Here is a 16,377-nt window from a genome sequence, read left to right as displayed (position 1 = left end):
CGAAACTGACGCCTCTCATGCCGTGTTCTGAACACCCTCTGTCTGCCTTCCAAGCACATCAATCTGTGGATTTGCCCCATCTTCCAACCATCAATCAGCAAAGTTCCTACCATTATCCAGTCCAATACTCCTCCGTGGTGCTAAACCCGCGCTGGCTGCTATAGAACCAAGAGAGTGATTGATTTCATCTACAGAATTAGATAATGCTAAATCCTGTAGCCGATTCAACTTATCATATAAACCCCCTAGGATCTCTAAACCTGCCCGGGCAGCAGCTACGAGTTCTTGTGAGGACGACGTCATGTTTTAGGATATCTATTGAGTTTGTTTCTGCATGATCTTTGGAAACGCAAACGCAAACGCAAACGCAAACGTTAAGCCTCCCTCCATAGATAGGTAGATAGTAGACGTCATATTTTAGGTATATGATATCTGCACTTCTTGCTACTCTAGCTGGCTGGTATAATCGAGTAATTCAGGAAGAGAGGGGGGGGGGGGGGGGGGCGGGGGAACCCTCTCCCCTATATTTGCACAACAAGCTTGGCAGATCTGGAACCTTGGTATAACTGCCAGAATTTGGGAGAGTTGAGACAAAAAAGCAGTGCAAGTTCGTCCTTTGCATCTGGTGTGGTGCCAGAAGCATTTTGAGGACGAGAATACGTGTTGTGTTTCATAGGAGCTCAGAAAGTGGCTTATTGAGGCATCATTATGAATCCCCCTCGATTTCATTCCTTGGTATGTCCAGAAACATCAATGACTGCTTCTGGCTTTCATTTCTGAAAATATCTCGCTTGTAATCGCTTTCTTTCTGTTCAAGATCGGGCATGTCAATAAAGCTATGCGTGACTGTTGTCTTTTCGATACAATGTTGGGGGTTGTATCATATGATCTCGGGTAGGTAGCTAAGGTAAGGTACTAGCTCTCCCCCACACCTATACTTAGATCCACTCCACAGAAGAGCTGTATAGCTCTTTGCTCCTTACCTAGATGCACCAATACACAAATACACACATTTACTATATAACAGTAGATAAGCCGTCTGCGACATACACGGACTCCTGGAGGTCAATGGAGAAAGGCGGTGAACATGCCGCCTCCTTTTTCTGCCCTGCTTGCCGAGTGGCTCAAGGAGGCAACTAGAGCCAATGGCCGATTAGCGTCAGCAACCTCCCCTGCCATCCCCCTCTTAGGTAAATGTACCTAATACGGAGTACATAGCGGCATAGCCCTTAAGTGCGAGTACGAGGGAGAACAAAGAACCAAGCGCAATTCACTTCAACTCTGGCAGGATGCGTCTGCCAGAGACGACCGACATTCTACGGACCAAATAGGCTGTTATTCTGTAGGCAGGATTGTCTAAAGACAACTTGGATGACCCTATTATTACGTCAACCCGTTCGAGGCGGAGGACGACCAATATGCCCAGCATCGACGTCGCGGACTCAGACAAGGCGGATAAGACCAGCAATCACCATGCGCCGAGAGCAGAAGGTTCATCGGTGAAGACAGAGAGCCACACAGTGGAGCTGGATGAATTCGGGCTACCTATTCGGAGACATACACCGTTCACACCAGTCGAGGAGGGTCGGGAGGACAAACACCTTATAGCGAATGCAGAATCTAAGACAGACGGGAAAGACGCCAATAGCCATGTTGCAGTAGAGGATGCTGAGTCGACAAAACCGACCACACCTCCCCTTCAATCAGTCCCCGATGGCGGGGACGTGGCGGGCGATAACGAGTTCAAAGACGCGAAGTCGACACCGAACGAGCCAGAAGGACAAATGAAAGCCCCAGCACAGCCTTCCACATCAGACCAGAAAAAGGGTGAGAGAGCACAGTCTGAGACAGACCGACATACTGAAATCCCGCAACCTCAAGAATCAGTCCGAGAGACCGAATCGCGCCAGGATGAGGATCAAGAAGAACTCCTCAAGCCTGCGGAGGCAGTACCAGCAGCTGCAGTGTCTGCAGCGTCTGATGCAAAGGATGGCATTAACAAAGATAGAGAAGCCACCAAAAACAATGGGCATTCCCGAATGATGAGTTCGGCCAGTCAAGGCATTTCGGAATGGTCGCACCAACACCTTACGCAACCAGAAGCCGAGCAGGCACAGCCCGAAGAGGATGAATGGCAGCCCATGCCGGCTTTTGCGCCGTACGATATGTATGATGACAATAACAAGCTCATTGCGAGAGAAGCACATGAATCCGATGAGGAAGACGATCCCTACGCGGGGTTAGGGGGAGCAGGAAAGGGATACACAAGGGTACAGCTGGATGAGGACGTCCAATCTGCGACTAGTCTGGATGAGAATACCCAATATCTTTTCAGGGAAGCTAATGACACGGGTGCTGGAATAGAGGAAGAGGAACAAAGAGATGCCGTCTCACAGATGCAGGCTACGAAGGAACTTTTGACAGAGGGCCAGAGGATTGCATATGTCGGCATGACGAGACTCATCCTCTCAACAATGCTGATTGAGGCAATAAAATTAGCCGCAATGAAAGGGAGCAAGAGGGAAGTGCAGATGGCTGCAGAAGCTATGCAAATGTGGAGTCAAAAGATGATGGTTCGACTGTACGCACATATGGATATCAGCGCAGCAGAGCAAATTATGATTGAGCAATTGGTTGAGCACGGTGTCCAACCATCAGATATGACGCCTACCCTCATGCAGAATGCTCGAGTTAAGAACCCGATGGCATCCTCTACGGCTGGATCCTCGTCTCGGCCAGGATCAGTTGCTTCTTCCGACATGAGCCATAGGCCTTCTACATCCGCTCCTCCGACACCGCGTCCTGATGAAGAAGAGGCAGCAGCGGTGCCACCGCCATACCAAGAGCACGAGGGAGATGACCTTCCCGAAGTGCGTATGCCTTCACAGCTTCCAAAGACCACGAACATTGATATTGATTTGCGATGGACCGTGCTTTGCGATCTATTCTTGACCCTTATTGCGGATTCAGTTTATGATGCTCGATCAAGGGTCCTGCTTGAGAGGGTCGGCGAGAATATGGGTGTTTCTTGGCTTGAAATTTGTCGGTTCGAGAAACGAGTCACAGATGCGGTGGAGATGCAGCAATCCGCACAGAAAGAGAACTGGAACGAAGATGTGCACAAGGAGAACCGAAGAAAGATGGCTCTCAAGAAGCGCTATGTGATGATGGGTTTAGCTACTGTCGGTGGCAGTCTAGTTATCGGTCTCTCCGCTGGATTGCTAGCTCCTGTGATTGGTGCAGGCCTTGCTGCAGGCTTCACTACGATCGGTGTTGCAGGTACGAGTGGTTTCCTGGCTGGTGCGGGGGGAGCTGCTCTTATTACATCAAGTGCTGCTGCATCGGGTGGTGTCATTGCAGTACGAGCTGCCAATCGAAGGACTGGTGCTGTCAAAACATTTGAATACAGGCCCCTACACAATAATAAGAGAGTGAACCTCATCATTACTGTTTCGGGCTGGATGACGGGGAAAGTAGATGATGTCCGGCTGCCATACAGCACAGTTGACCCGATCATGGGCGATTTATATTCCGTGCTGTGGGAGCCTGAGATGCTTAGGAGCATGGGAGATACCATTAACATTTTGGCAACTGAGGTATATAATCGTCAAACCGTGAACTTATCATTACATATGCTAATTGAAATCTAGGCTCTAACGCAAGGTCTCCAACAAGTTTTGGGTAGCACGATCCTCATTGGTCTCATGGCTGCTTTACAATTGCCCGTGGTGTTGACCAAGCTCGCATACCTCATCGACAATCCATGGACAGTGTCTCTCGACCGAGCAAACTCGGCGGGGCTGATCCTCGCGGATTCCCTAATCGACCGCAACCTCGGGACTCGGCCTATCACGTTCGTAGGATACTCTCTAGGATCGAGAGTGATCTTTTCGTGCCTGACCGAGCTTGCGAGGAAGGGTGCCTTCGGACTAGTACAGAACGTTTATTTGTTTGGGTCACCGATTGTAGCGAAGAGAGAGGAATACCTGAGAGCTAGAAGTGTTGTTGCTGGCAGATTCGTCAATGGATATGCAAAGAACGACTGGATCTTGGGCTATCTCTTCCGTCTGACAAGTGGTGGCATCAGTCGCGTGGCAGGTCTTGCACCTGTAGAAGGGATCCCGGGCTTCGAAAATGTTGATGTCACGGACATCGTCCCAGGCCATATGGCATATCGTGCCATGATGCCCCGTCTACTTAGAGAGGTTGGTTGGTTGGTTGAGAGTGACGAATTCACGGAGATTGAGGATCCAGATCCGGAGAATCACCAACAACGACAACGAGAACTCATCAATGAGATAGAAGAGGCTCGAAAAGAGTTTGAAAGGAAGGAGAGGGAGTCGAAGGGGAAATTCGGGTTCTTCGGTCGGAAGAAGAAGGCTGTTGTTGAGCGGAAGGAATGGGAGACCTACCAGGAATACAAAGGCGACGCAAATCCCAAGGGAAAAAGTTCAGGGCAAGGGAGCAACGATGGCGTCCTATTCGACATCGATGCCATTCGTGCCGAGCTGGCCAGTGAGCAGATGGAAGTGAAGGAGCTGCAATCAACACTACCACCTATGAAGCTCGATCTTAGTTCCGAGAGCACAAATCCTAGATCTTCACTGCGAGAGACGAAAAGCTCCGACGCAGCCACGACGCTCAACACAAATGATTATAAGTCATCCCCAGCAGCCTCATCACCAGGGCAATCAAGCAGCACTAGAATGCAGAATGGGTATCTCCAGGAAGACATGGATCGTGGATTTGGTGGCGACGAAGAAGAAGAGATCCAGATGACCTTCGATACATCGTACGAGACTCCACCTCGGTCCGCTTCAGCCTCATTCTACAACCCTCCTCCATCGTCAGCGATATCGCCACACCCCCCACCCCTGGCCGATCCGGTCGACCGAGCAGCCACACTCCAACGGCCGGAGCTAAAATCAAGCGCCACATTACCCACCACCATGCCGTCTTCTCTAGACCACAACGCCTGGGCCGACGAGGAAGAAGACTTTGGCCATGAGAGAGAGATCGAGATGACTTTTGCATAGATACCAAGAATTCAGGATTCATATACCATACATACATACATACATACATACATCCATCCCATACATCCCATCGATCCCATACATCCCATCCCATCCCGGCCTTGGACACAGAGCCCGCCCCATCGCACAGCAGCATACCTGACATCGTCACGTCTGTAAATATGCATTTTGATTCCCCCCCAGATCCTCCAGGCCTGGATCTCGGTCCTCCTGTTTATACATACCTATCTTTCTTTCGACTGACTGACTCACGGGATGGCATTTATTTTCTTGTATTGTAAATGCCTTTCCGTTTTCGAAAGACAGACAGAGCGCGACGGTTTTCCTTTTCTTTCCTTTGCACAGGGACAAGGCGTTGTTGGATTAGGATTGGTTAAGAAGGCGAAAGAGAAAGAGAGAGAGAGAGAAACTCCCCATGCAAGCATGCAAGCAAGCAAGCAACAGAAACAGAATAAGTGGAGCTGGCTGTTTGCGCGGTCCCTTACCTACCTTACCTATGATACCAGTCAATCATCAGACAGACAGACAGGCACGGACAGGGTGAATGATGATGAATAGTCAAAGTCAATATTTTATCTATATGTACAATTTTCGGAATTCTTAAAATTGAGAAGAAAAAATGCACAAAAAAGAAGAGAAAAGAGCAAAAGAAAACAAAAGCAAAAGCATCCCCCAGAGCTAAGCTTAGATGCCAGTCAGTCAGTCGGTCGGTCGGTCAGTCCGGTGTGTATGGGATCTTCCTTATATCCATCGTCCTGTGCTTTAAAAATTCACTCTTCGCGCTGAAGATCTAAAGAAAACAAAGGAAAAAGGCGACGTTCGATGTCTCTGTCTATGTCTATCTCTTCTACCTGTCTATCTTCTCTATCTCTTCTATCTACAGATATCTGATAAATATGCCTGGATTTGTTACATGAATTCAAAAAAGAAAACAAATGGGAAGGATCCAACGCCGCTAGCCGCTAAAGGAGTCAATCTATATACAAAGATGCTTACTTTCTTTCAGTAGTAAGGGAAGTACAGTTTTTAAGATCCTTCTCTTTTCTGAGAAAGAAAGCTCACATGCCCACCCTTTCCCCCCATCAGCTCCTCCTTGCTCATCTCGCTCATCTCTATCTAGATGAGACGAACAGACAGACAATGACGCCCCTCTAGACGACCTCGTCCCGCTCCCAGCCAATGGGCTTGAGATGCTCGATGCCCTTCCCCGGGTGTGGCTGGTTCGGGTCCTTGTAGACGCTAGCGAATGGGTTCGGGTCCTCGGTCTGCTTCAGGTTGCCGAAGGTGTGGTTGACCTCACGGTGCTTGGCCTCGTCGGCGCGGATGTACAGCAGCAGGTCGCGCATCGTGCGGTTGCCCTCGGGCATCTTCCAGTAGCGCGCCGCCATGTCGGGCACGCGGAACTTAGGGTCCGACCACAGCGGGAGCTTGCCGGCCTCGAGGTCCTGGATCGCCAGCGTGTATGTCAGCACGGCTTCCTCCTCGAGGTAGCCGGTGAAGCGGTGACAGGTGCGTGGCGAGATGAGGTATGAGATGAACATGCTGTTGAAGAAGACACCTTGCGCCCCGAGGATCATGAGCCGCATGAACCAGCCTGGCTCGGCCATCTTCAGGAATGTCAGAAGGTGCATGCGTTCGTTGTAGGCCTCCTCCAGCAGCGTCTCGATCCAGCCGTTGTCACGCTTCATCCGTCGCAAGCTGTGGAGATGGCGGAGCATGCCTGCCACCATACCTGGCACGCCGGCCACGGACTCGAGGAAGACGAAGCGGATGAGCCATTTGCGCTCGCTCATGCGGTACGGTTTGTTGGATGGGACGACGGCTGTGCTCTTTCCTGTCAGCTTGTCCTTGGGCGTAGGGCCATCGTGGCTATATCCCGTGGCTAGATCGGTTCCCCAGCGGAGGAGGCGCACCAGGTAGAGAGCTACGCGGTCAGACATGTCCTTCGGTTTTCGGTGGGCATAGTAGACGTTCTTTGTCATTTGCTCATCGGTGTAGCTGTACGCAGGGAGTCAGCTCATGTAGGGATTGGATTGGATTGCGGGAGAAGGGAGGACACATACAGTGGGTGCTCAAAGGCAGTTTCGGTCTTGACGATTTGTTCAGTTTCGGGTTCGGGGAAGTACTCTCGGAGTTTGGTCCTTGATGTGGAAGAGAAGGGTCGACGAGACTGTGACTGTTGGGGTTGGATGTGCAGACTGGTCAAGTGAAGACCAGGTGTGTGTGTTGAGACAGCATGTGATTGTGCAAAGCTGGCGGCAGCTCTTGAGAGCTGTGCCGCTGTCTGTCTGGACAGCGGCGACTTGGCTGACACTCTTGTCACGTACATCGGGCTTTGATATGAGAAGGTTTCTTGGGTAGAGATGAAGAAGAGATGTGTTCCCCGATGGCCCAGGAGCCTCGTTATAAAAGAAAGGCAGATCAGCCTCTTACGTCCAGAGTACGTAACCGGTTGCTGGCCAGGCCTCCTGACCATATTCTAATCATCCATTATGGCCCTCCCCCCTTTTCCCGGAGATATTTCGTGGTCTTCCCGTTGCGCTCATATTATCTTCCATAATCAATATTTTTGGAACTTCGTACTTGTTATCGTACTGCAAACTGCATGTAAGCCGCCACTTGGGGCAGAGTCAACAAAGCACAAAAACAGAAGATGATGACTGTGACCCCGAGTGAAATCCGAAGACAAGGCTGAGGTTTACGTGAGGGTCTGTCAACAGAGTCATGTAAGATGGAGGTGTGCGGCCCCGTTTGGCTCGAGACACCCGCCAATCACATCGGGCGCATAGGAAATCGCGGTCGGGGACTCCCGTGGCGACTTCTCCCGAGTCGAGTCGCGGTCAGGAGGAAGTTGCATCTGACTCATACAACTGCCTCACAACTCCCTCGTCTTTCCGTGATTCCAAGAGGCTTTGTCCGTCTTCATCATCAGCATCAGCCATCGAGATATTCTATACGGAATCTTTGAAATCTCGTATCTCTCTCTCCCGCGGCACATGACGTCTGTTGCTTCTTGCTTTTCCTTTCCTTTCCTTTCCTCTCCATTCCTCTCTTCCCCTTTCCTTTCTTCTCCTCTCCCTCGGATAAAGACCTCTTGCCCTCAATAGATGGAGCAAATGCAGCTTCAAAACCCGAGTCCACACAAGAGCCATTCTCCGCCATTCTCATGTCTTCCAGCAAATGCCGGCTATAACGCAAGCCAATAAATAGCCTCGCAATTCTCCATCACGCTCCATTCCTGGATTCTTTTCTTTTCTTCCCTCCTCAACCTTATCTTATTTCCATCTCCTTATCTATCTGATTCACCAGTCCTTTGAACAGGGCCCTCAGCCTTCTCTGATACCACCAACCACAAAAGCTCACCACACCTAGGAAGACCGTAGCTGTGATCGCACAGGATTTCCAGTAGGTATTGGCGTCTTGTATTTCGAGGGCGTAGTTCTTGCTGATAATTACCATTACGTTCCGATGTGGTTTGGTCCACCATCCGACATTTATGTCGCATTTGCTGCTGTTGTAGACCCCCATGAGTTGCATCATCGTGCCCCCGATAGATGTGATAACACCAGTGACGCCGAAGATAAACGCAAGGTTATACCAGATGAACGCCCAAAGGGATGGAAGGGAAAAGGGTTTGTCTGACCAAATCGAGGAGTGGTCTGTGGGGGTATAGAAACCACGCTTGTCGAGAAAGCCGTCTTTTCGAAAGAAGGAGAAGTGTCCCTCTTTTTCTGGTGCCCCCATGTAGGCCCATATCCAAAGGACTAACTGGCACAGTTGAGAGATTTCATAGATAGTAAACGTGAAGCTGCGACAACTGAGGCCCACTTGGGGCGTGAAGAAGGCGGTCAGGAAAGCAAGAACGAACGGAACCCCCATCAGGAGAAGTGTCATTCCCAATACAGTAAGCCAGTCCAAGATAGACAGTCTGGTTTCTTTCCTTAGGTCGTCCATATCATCGTCTATGACAGGACCGCCCTTTCCTCCTTTGTTTGCTGGCCGCCATTTGTACGTTTCCCATATTCTTATCAGCCAATTAATCTTGCTTCGGCCTCGAAGCCACAGCCACTGGAACATTGTAAAGTCAGCATTTCTGTTGTTCTCTGGGTAAGGTTAAGTTGAGTATGTCTTGCGATTTTAGAGGGGGAAGTAGCTTATAGGTAGAGCAGTGATCTTCCATACCTGTGGTTTATATCTACTCTCATAGGTCAGTTCGAAAATCTTATTCAAGATGTGTTTCTCCTCCTTTTCAACGTATTCAAGTGCTACCACCCCTTCCAGTGTATTCGGATTATTGCCTGCCAGAAGAAGGCCAGATACGATCGAGATGTGGGGAATGATCATGTACCACATTCCAAAAGCCAACGCAAGGCTCGTGTCTTCATCTCCAAGATTGGAAAGAGTGGACACAAGAGTGAAAACAAATGAGCCGAGAAAGAACACTACAGGAGCACCGACGGTAGCCCCAAAACTGTATTGGCAGGCGAGCATTGTTCGTAACTATCTCAAGGTCAGTCCAGATCTATGGACGTAGGAAGTTATATTACCCGTGTTTTTACCCGGCCAATTTCTTTTTGAACCCGGGCGTCACGCTCTATACGTTTTTCCTTGCAACCCTCGTTCCTACAATTGGGCTCCCGGCATAAGACATTATGGATAGGCCATTGTCTTGGGGTCCCTGGTATATGATCACGATACGTCCTGAGCGGATGAACCAATTTCTGCACATGAACGAATGGAGAGTTCCCATTACGATTTCTCATCGCTGTGTCCTCCCTCTTCGTTATCCCATTCAACGCTGTTGTGTCGTTCAAGTTCTCTGCAACTTTCAACTCCTCCGAGTCGTTCAATTCCATCTTGCCATCCGGCCACCGATTGTCGTCATCTTGATGATAGTTGTTAACCAGCGTCAGCTCGGTGTCGGCCTCCGGGTCAAGATCAAGATTTCCCACGAGGACTACGAAAAGTAGCCTGGCCCTCATATCCATTGTGAGACGCCCATTTTCAGTTTTATCTTTCACGAAGTTGAGTATTTGGTGGTCCAGGTAAGCTTCGTACAGTCCGCTGAGTAGCATGGGGCTCGCAAAACCAAAGCAGATCGAGAGCCATATTATGATATCGCACACAACACAGAACCCTGCAATGATCATAGCAAAGGGGGCCAGAATCCACGACATCACCTTGCTTAAGTCTAGATCAAACAGCTCCCCCCAGACCGCAAGCTTCCTCCGTCGAGGGATGGTGAGACCTACGCTAAAATAAGTAGTAATTCCTAGGGGCAGTTCGAAACATGACAAGCTTACAAAAGACGACGGCAGGAAGGAGAAAGCCCACGAAAGGCGAAATCCACTGGGATTCATCACCCATGCGAGAATCCGAGAGCTGCCACCCAGGACACGTCTCTTCCAACCACCAATCTGGGACCTCGACTATCGGGGCACCTGCCGGATTCCCATTCCACGTTGCCGTGCACGGAAATTGGCCTGCCGCTGATGCGGCAAGTAAATCGTCAACTGTCGCATTGATGAAAGAAGGCTGCTTCTCGATCAGAAAGCCATTGACAACCTCAAGAGATGCATTCACAGCTAGAAGACAACAATGGGTGAAGTTCTGACCTCCCAGCCGGGGGTTTTGAACTAAATCTGAATTCGGTTGTGGTCGGAGACCTGCAAGCTGCCAGAATGCGTCGGACACTGAGGTGAAGTTACCTTGGCCATGGTCTTGAGCAAGCGTCAGGACTGGCAGTGTTATAACTAAGAGAAGGTAACATAACTTCGAACCTAATTTTCCTGCTATGTACGTCATGATGTAAGAGTTAATTGTAGGTAGGCCTCATAGGATTGATTGACACTTGGCAAATGGATTCATCATGGTATTTATGCAAAGATGACAAGATGAGGCTCAAGAAGAGGATGTGCGAGGATCGCGGAGCGGACGACGAGGCGGAAATGATTTGCGGCTAAATGTCGATGTAATATCGACACAGCCATAATAAGTCGACTAACCAGACTGGCTCTCCGAACAGCACTGTGTAACTACTGAGTTGCATGGCTCGATTGCTCTGAATGGTGCGCCCAACGCCACCATGGCTTTCATTTAAATCACTTCAGCTGGTACAAGGACACGCGACCTCGAACGCGGGGAAATGATTGGGTTGAATTAACGAACTGACAGGCCAAGATTCAGCGCGTAAACTACTGCACAAGAGAAAAAGAAAACATTGAGGGGTATGATAAGAAGCCAAGGCAGCGAAGAAGGCAAAGAAGGCAAAGAAGCAAAATGCGATGCGTCCTTGACGAGGCTGCAGGCAGCAGGCGACATGCAGCTTTGCAGCCTTCCGTCCGAAAGAGGGAAAAGATCCGAGAATGGGGAAAAGGGAAAAGGAGAGATGAACACCAAGACGCTTGGCGGGCGTGACTTGCAGGAAGACATGCTTGACTTCGAGGAACCGCTGATATGATTTTATTAGAGTTGTATAAAATCGGAGCAGGAGGAGGGATCGTTAGTGGGGTACTCTATAGGTTAGCTTTTACCCAAAGGCCACGCTTCTCTAATCCTGCGTCCCCGTCATAGATGTCTCGCTCCACGGCCCGTGAATTGATCTGCGATGGGATAAGCATTAGCCCAGATTAATTCAAGGGGAGGGGGACACTTGCATATCTGGGCCCCAAATCCTCCACTTTTTCGACCCCAAGAAGCCTCATACATGTCTCTATCTCAGCTTTGAGAACTAGAATGCTTGTGATTAGCATTGAACCTATTATGAGAGCGAGGCAAATAATACTCTCAAACGTTCGGTGCACACCCTCCACGCCACCAGCACCAAGACCAAATAGTGCGGCTCGCCCAACGCCCACTGCCTTGGCCCCCAAACACAACGCCTTGACCACATCTGTTCCTCTCTTGATACCGCCATCGACCCAGACTTCGATTCTACTAAATACCTCGGGACAGTATTTCCTGATCTCTAGGAGAGTGTGTACAGCGGGTGGCGCTGTGTCCAGAGCTCGGCCTCCGTGGTTTGACAAGATAATGGCCTTTACTTGTGGAGCATATTGCATGGCCAAGTACGCATCTTCATGGGTCTGGATGCCTTTCAGCACGATAGGCAGAGAGGTATGTTTTGCCAGCCATGGCAATGTAGTTTTCCACGTTAGATCAGCAGCTGTCCCAAAGAATAATTGCTGGCCTACGCCACCACCCCCCGGTCGTTTGGGAGCATCAGCACCCATTACAGCCGACCTGATGGGCTCTGACGAACCCAAATCTTTGGACTTCTCATCCAGTTCTCGCTTCCCCGGTACGGGGGCGTCCAATGTTAATGCGATAAATTTATATTTGTCTGGCATCTTGTTGATTCGAGCGAGCATTGCCTCACTCTTCTTTCGCTCATTCTGTACGTATAATTGCCATCCAAATATTTGACCGGGCGCCGAGCCCTCAACAATCTGCTCTGGAGTCATTGACGCATTGGTAGAGACAATTTGAAGTGCCCCAAATGAGCTGATCCCTTGGGCAATACCGTGCTCACCGGCAGGGTGTGATAACCGTGCCATCGCTGCTGGCGATACATACAATGGCAAACCGACCTTGTGTCCAAGAAGGCTAGTCGAAGTGTCGCACTTCGTACAATCGATGAATACCCGCGGCCGTAACAGGATCTGTTTATATACCTGATTGTTGAAGCTCTTGGTCACCATATCATCACTGGCGGAAAAATAATACGCCCAGCATTTCTTCGATACTTGCTTCGTAGCCACTTCTTCAATTTCGTCCAGGTTCAGAAGACTCTGCATATCTGGTGGGCCCTCGCTTTGTTGTCTCTTCTCGGCTCCATCTGCCTTTGGTTTTGGCAGAGTTGCAGGATCTACCGTCCCAAGTTTTGCTTCCGGCTTCAGATTCCCTTCCAACGTGCCTGGAGGATGTATAGGGTCATACTCTTCTGTCGCATCACGACCTGCCAGTTTTAGGATGATCTTAGCGCCCCCGGGATGTGAAGAGAGGAAGTCCGTCACGTCGTAGACGGTATTGTAAAGAATCACCCAACAATCGTCGGCGGATGTGTGCCTAGCAACTAGAAGAACATCCCTTAGCAACCGCCTTGGAATTGGGAATGGGCGCCCTCACCTTCAGCAGCGTCAAAAACCTTGGCCATGTTTATAACACTTGAGCGTAAGAACGAGAGGATGAGGACAGAAACAAGAACAACAAGAAGAAACTACAAAAGAAAACAGGGGCAGAGAGACGCGGTCTTGGGCGCTTCTTATTGAAGCAGAGCAGAGGCCGTCGTCGGCGTATGGCGGGGAAATCCCCACTGCCCGTTCTACCCCCGAAGATTTAGCTCCGGAGTACGGTGTAAAGGCCTCCGGCGCCCCCGCTTTGGCTGCTTACATAATACAACATCCGTAATTGGAATCGTGGAGGGTTCTACTGGTGGCTTCACGGTGCCAGGGGGGAATGATTGATATTCGCTTGTATAACACGCAAATGCTTACAGCCCGCAACTATAGCCTCATAGAATCTTGATCCAGTAACATGTGTCACTGTGTACGCAGTGAGAAGACAATGAAGGATAAGTTTTACTAATTTCTTTATTTATTCTTTGTTCCAGTATTCTGATATTCGGGGTCATCGGCCTCGGGGACCCTTTGGTGCATCTCGGACCAACAACTTGATTTTGCCCTCCCCGATTTCGTGTCCCTGACTGAGAATATCAACTTCTTCCTTCTCAGGCTCCGAAGCTGCAACCCCGTCCCTCGTAAGTGACTTGTCCCAAGATCGTGCATCAATTCCCAATATGCCGCCAACGTTGTTTCTATCTCCCGGCACTGAGAATTCGCGGTAGGCATATCGCCATTCATTCAAGAAGTTCCTTATAGCTTTTCCAACTTTGTCTTTTCCATTCTTGCTGTGATGGCCTGTTCCGGTGATAGCGTATACTGGCCTTGTTTCTTTGTCATTCTCGAGAAGAACACGTTCCAGATACTCGACTGCTTCTTCGGGGTGGAGACCGTGAAGGTCGACATAAAGCTCAGAGCTCGAGGAATTGTTCTTGTTTCGTTCTTCGTAGAGCTCACGAGCAGCCTCACGATGGGCTTTTCGCATGAGATCATTCTCACTTTGGCCCCGAAGACTCAGGGCTTTAGCAGCACGAGCATCGTTGCGATTCCATGCCTGGGCCGCACTGCATCCGGATTAGAAAACAGTCCCCGGATGATAGGAAAAATTACTTACCTCTGCAAGAACTTGTTTCTCAAACCACCGTGCTTGATAGCATCTTGTCTAGCTTTGAGATACGCTTTATTGGCTCTTTCTCCCGTCTCGAGCCAAGGAACATGCTGGGGGCTCGGGATAGCTTGTGCAGCCGCACTGTTTTCTCCGTTGCGTGTGCCGGTGGAACTTCCATTTCTACCCATTTTCTTGGCATCTTGTCGCATTAGGCCCGGGCCAGGAGAGGGTGATAATTTGACAACTTCAGCAAGTGAGCTTGGTGTAACGTTTTCCTTGTGGCCGTGACCATGACCGACTCTCTTCCCATGGTGTTTCTTCCCACCCTTCGCAGCCACTGCGCTAAGTGATGGAAAGGCCTCGTTATCGTCCAGTGCAGGAGCAGCCGGGTTTGCCTGTCGGCTACCAGGTCGTGATCTCTGACTGGAACCATCACTTGCGTAGCCCTGCATTCCCTTAAAGCCAGGAGGAGGAGTGAAGCTTGCTCCTTGATAATTACTAAAACCGTTTGTTGAGTTAAAAGAGTTTGACCATTGCTCTTGCGTCCCTTGTAGGGAAGGGAATGCGTTATAGTCCTGGAATTGAAAGTTTGGCTGGGATGGAGGTGTGTTACTCTCGTCCAGAGCAAGACGATTCAGGAGATGCGCGGGGTCGTGAGAAAAGATGCACGTGTCACCGGCAAGACAATTACCCATTACCCAGTATCTTCGGCAGTTAGCTCTCGACCTGTTTGAAGCAACATGAGTTCTATACTTACTTGCAGATGTGATTACTAAGGTCATGACTGAATCTGCAATCCGCACGGAGACACTGGCCCGTGGAGAGCCAAAATCTACAGACTACGCCACTTCGCTGCTGGCCTGCTGGAGTAAGTGGTCGAGGGACGTTGGCAGCCATTGATTTACCGATTAGAATAGCATTCTCCCCGTCTGTAGTTGGGGCCGATGCCATTGTACCATCGCTGGATTGGCCTTCCATGAATGCCATGATAGTAGCGCTCAAGTCATAGCCATGCATAGCAAGAGCTGCCTCTATCTCCTCGTCTGACTTTGAAGGGCCAAGAATTGACCGTAGCATATCGTATGGGCTCATATCTGACTGCTGCGGCTGTATGTACTCGGCAGCCGCCGCATTGAGACCGCTTTGACCGCCAGCTGAGGAAGAGGTATTGCTGCCACCATCATCGTTTACTAGCCAATCCACATTATCACTCCCGTAATCCCCATATATGTCTTGCGTAGGACTTGTATCAGTTGGGAATTCGTACGCGTTGAGGCTCGGGCTATGAGGTATGACTGGGCTCGAGAGAGCAAGTCGTGGGGACGGGCGAGGCGAGGTAAAGGGCGAGGCTGTGGAGGATTTCGTTCTATTGAAAGATTGCGGGACGAAGCCAGGCGGAGCAAGGGGGCTAGCCGCAAGACGAGGAGAGGAAGAGATGGAAGTAGCTCCACCACGAGGTATCGGCCAGGGAGCGGGGGAAGGCCGACGTAAGATAGTATGTCGCATCGGTGCGGGAGAGTTCGCATTAGATGAAGCATCGCGATATCTCCATAGGACGTCTAAGACGGCATTTTCGAGAGAACTTCCAACCAGCGTAGTCTCCTTCTTGAGCAACTCCTCCAGCCTGTCGGTCTTGTCTTCGTCCTCGAGGGTCGCATCCTGAAGGATAGGCAGACAAATCTCGTAGGTGGCATCGGACACCATCTTGGCGGCCTTCTATAAGAAGGTTAAGATGGAAGATTAAGGTTTCGATATGATCTGGAAATAGGAGATAAAAAGTAGGTATGAGAGAAGAGTGAAGGGGCCCTGTGGTTCGCGATGGGCCGGGCTGAGGAAAGAGCGCGCTGAGATGATACAATCACAAAGCGAGAGACTCCGAAAGGCGAGAACAGCGCGACAACGATGAACGCAAGGCCTTTACATTGTCGACTTGGTCGAGGCTCTTCTCACGAGGGGGCGAGGGAGTGAGGATAATCACGGAGGAGGTCAACCAGCTGCTCTTGGGGGTGATTGGTGGAATGTTGGGTGCCTGAGGCGTCACACCACAGCTTATTATTGGGCGTGAAGCTGAAAGCTGAGGCAGAGGGCGATAATTGACGATAAGCATATATCT

At 50.1% G+C, this 16,377-nt stretch overlaps 5 protein-coding genes across 5 annotated transcripts; 1 reads left to right on the top strand and 4 right to left on the bottom strand.

Annotated features, from left to right (window-relative positions):
• Positions 1–2,042: 2,042 nt before the first annotated feature.
• M430DRAFT_94039 (hypothetical protein) lies at positions 2,043–5,036 on the top strand (the record flags this gene model as incomplete). Its single annotated transcript, XM_024869812.1, has 2 exons — positions 2,043–3,596; positions 3,651–5,036. 2 exons carry the CDS (start codon positions 2,043–2,045, stop codon positions 5,034–5,036), a joined length of 2,940 nt encoding a protein of 979 aa, XP_024725482.1.
• Positions 5,037–6,187: 1,151 nt separating this feature from the next.
• M430DRAFT_92452 (hypothetical protein) lies at positions 6,188–7,365 on the bottom strand (the record flags this gene model as incomplete). The annotated part of the gene is made up of 2 exons (XM_024869713.1): positions 6,188–7,034; positions 7,100–7,365. 2 exons carry the CDS (start codon positions 7,363–7,365, stop codon positions 6,188–6,190), a joined length of 1,113 nt encoding a protein of 370 aa, XP_024725481.1.
• Positions 7,366–8,155: 790 nt separating this feature from the next.
• On the bottom strand, positions 8,156–11,053 carry M430DRAFT_160966 (hypothetical protein). The gene is made up of 4 exons (XM_024863391.1): positions 10,340–11,053; positions 9,584–10,284; positions 9,219–9,536; positions 8,156–9,104 (listed from the first exon to the last, which is right to left on the bottom strand). The coding sequence occupies exons 1-4, from the start codon at positions 10,839–10,841 to the stop codon at positions 8,307–8,309; spliced, it is 2,319 nt and encodes a 772-aa protein (XP_024725480.1). The 5' UTR covers positions 10,842–11,053; the 3' UTR covers positions 8,156–8,306.
• Positions 11,054–11,551: 498 nt separating this feature from the next.
• Positions 11,552–13,191, bottom strand: M430DRAFT_47018 (hypothetical protein; the record flags this gene model as incomplete). The annotated part of the gene is made up of 4 exons (XM_024867892.1): positions 11,552–11,638; positions 11,693–11,766; positions 11,821–13,110; positions 13,164–13,191. 4 exons carry the CDS (start codon positions 13,189–13,191, stop codon positions 11,552–11,554), a joined length of 1,479 nt encoding a protein of 492 aa, XP_024725479.1.
• Positions 13,192–13,664: 473 nt separating this feature from the next.
• Positions 13,665–15,968, bottom strand: M430DRAFT_94001 (hypothetical protein; the record flags this gene model as incomplete). The annotated part of the gene is made up of 3 exons (XM_024869806.1): positions 13,665–14,220; positions 14,271–14,969; positions 15,022–15,968. The coding sequence occupies 3 exons, from the start codon at positions 15,966–15,968 to the stop codon at positions 13,665–13,667; spliced, it is 2,202 nt and encodes a 733-aa protein (XP_024725478.1).
• Between the last annotated feature and the right edge of the window lie 409 nt (positions 15,969–16,377).

This window comes from Amorphotheca resinae (genome assembly GCF_003019875.1).
Source record: "Amorphotheca resinae ATCC 22711 unplaced genomic scaffold M430scaffold_1, whole genome shotgun sequence".
Classification (NCBI taxonomy): Eukaryota; Fungi; Ascomycota; class Leotiomycetes; order Helotiales; family Amorphothecaceae; genus Amorphotheca; species Amorphotheca resinae.
This window is presented reverse-complemented; position numbering and strand designations above follow the sequence as displayed.

Bases quoted from the DNA above. Each gene is read 5' to 3' on its own strand.
- M430DRAFT_160966 (XM_024863391.1), bottom strand. From the start codon at position 10,841: ATGACGTACATAGCAGGAAAATTAGGTTCGAAGTTATGTTACCTTCTC. The intron at 9,537-9,583 runs GTAATATAACTT...ACCTTGAGATAG, and splicing joins TTGGCCGGGTAAAAACACGG to TTACGAACAATGCTCGCCTG. The intron at 9,105-9,218 runs GTATGGAAGATC...ACAATGTTCCAG, and splicing joins AGAGTAGATATAAACCACAG to TGGCTGTGGCTTCGAGGCCG.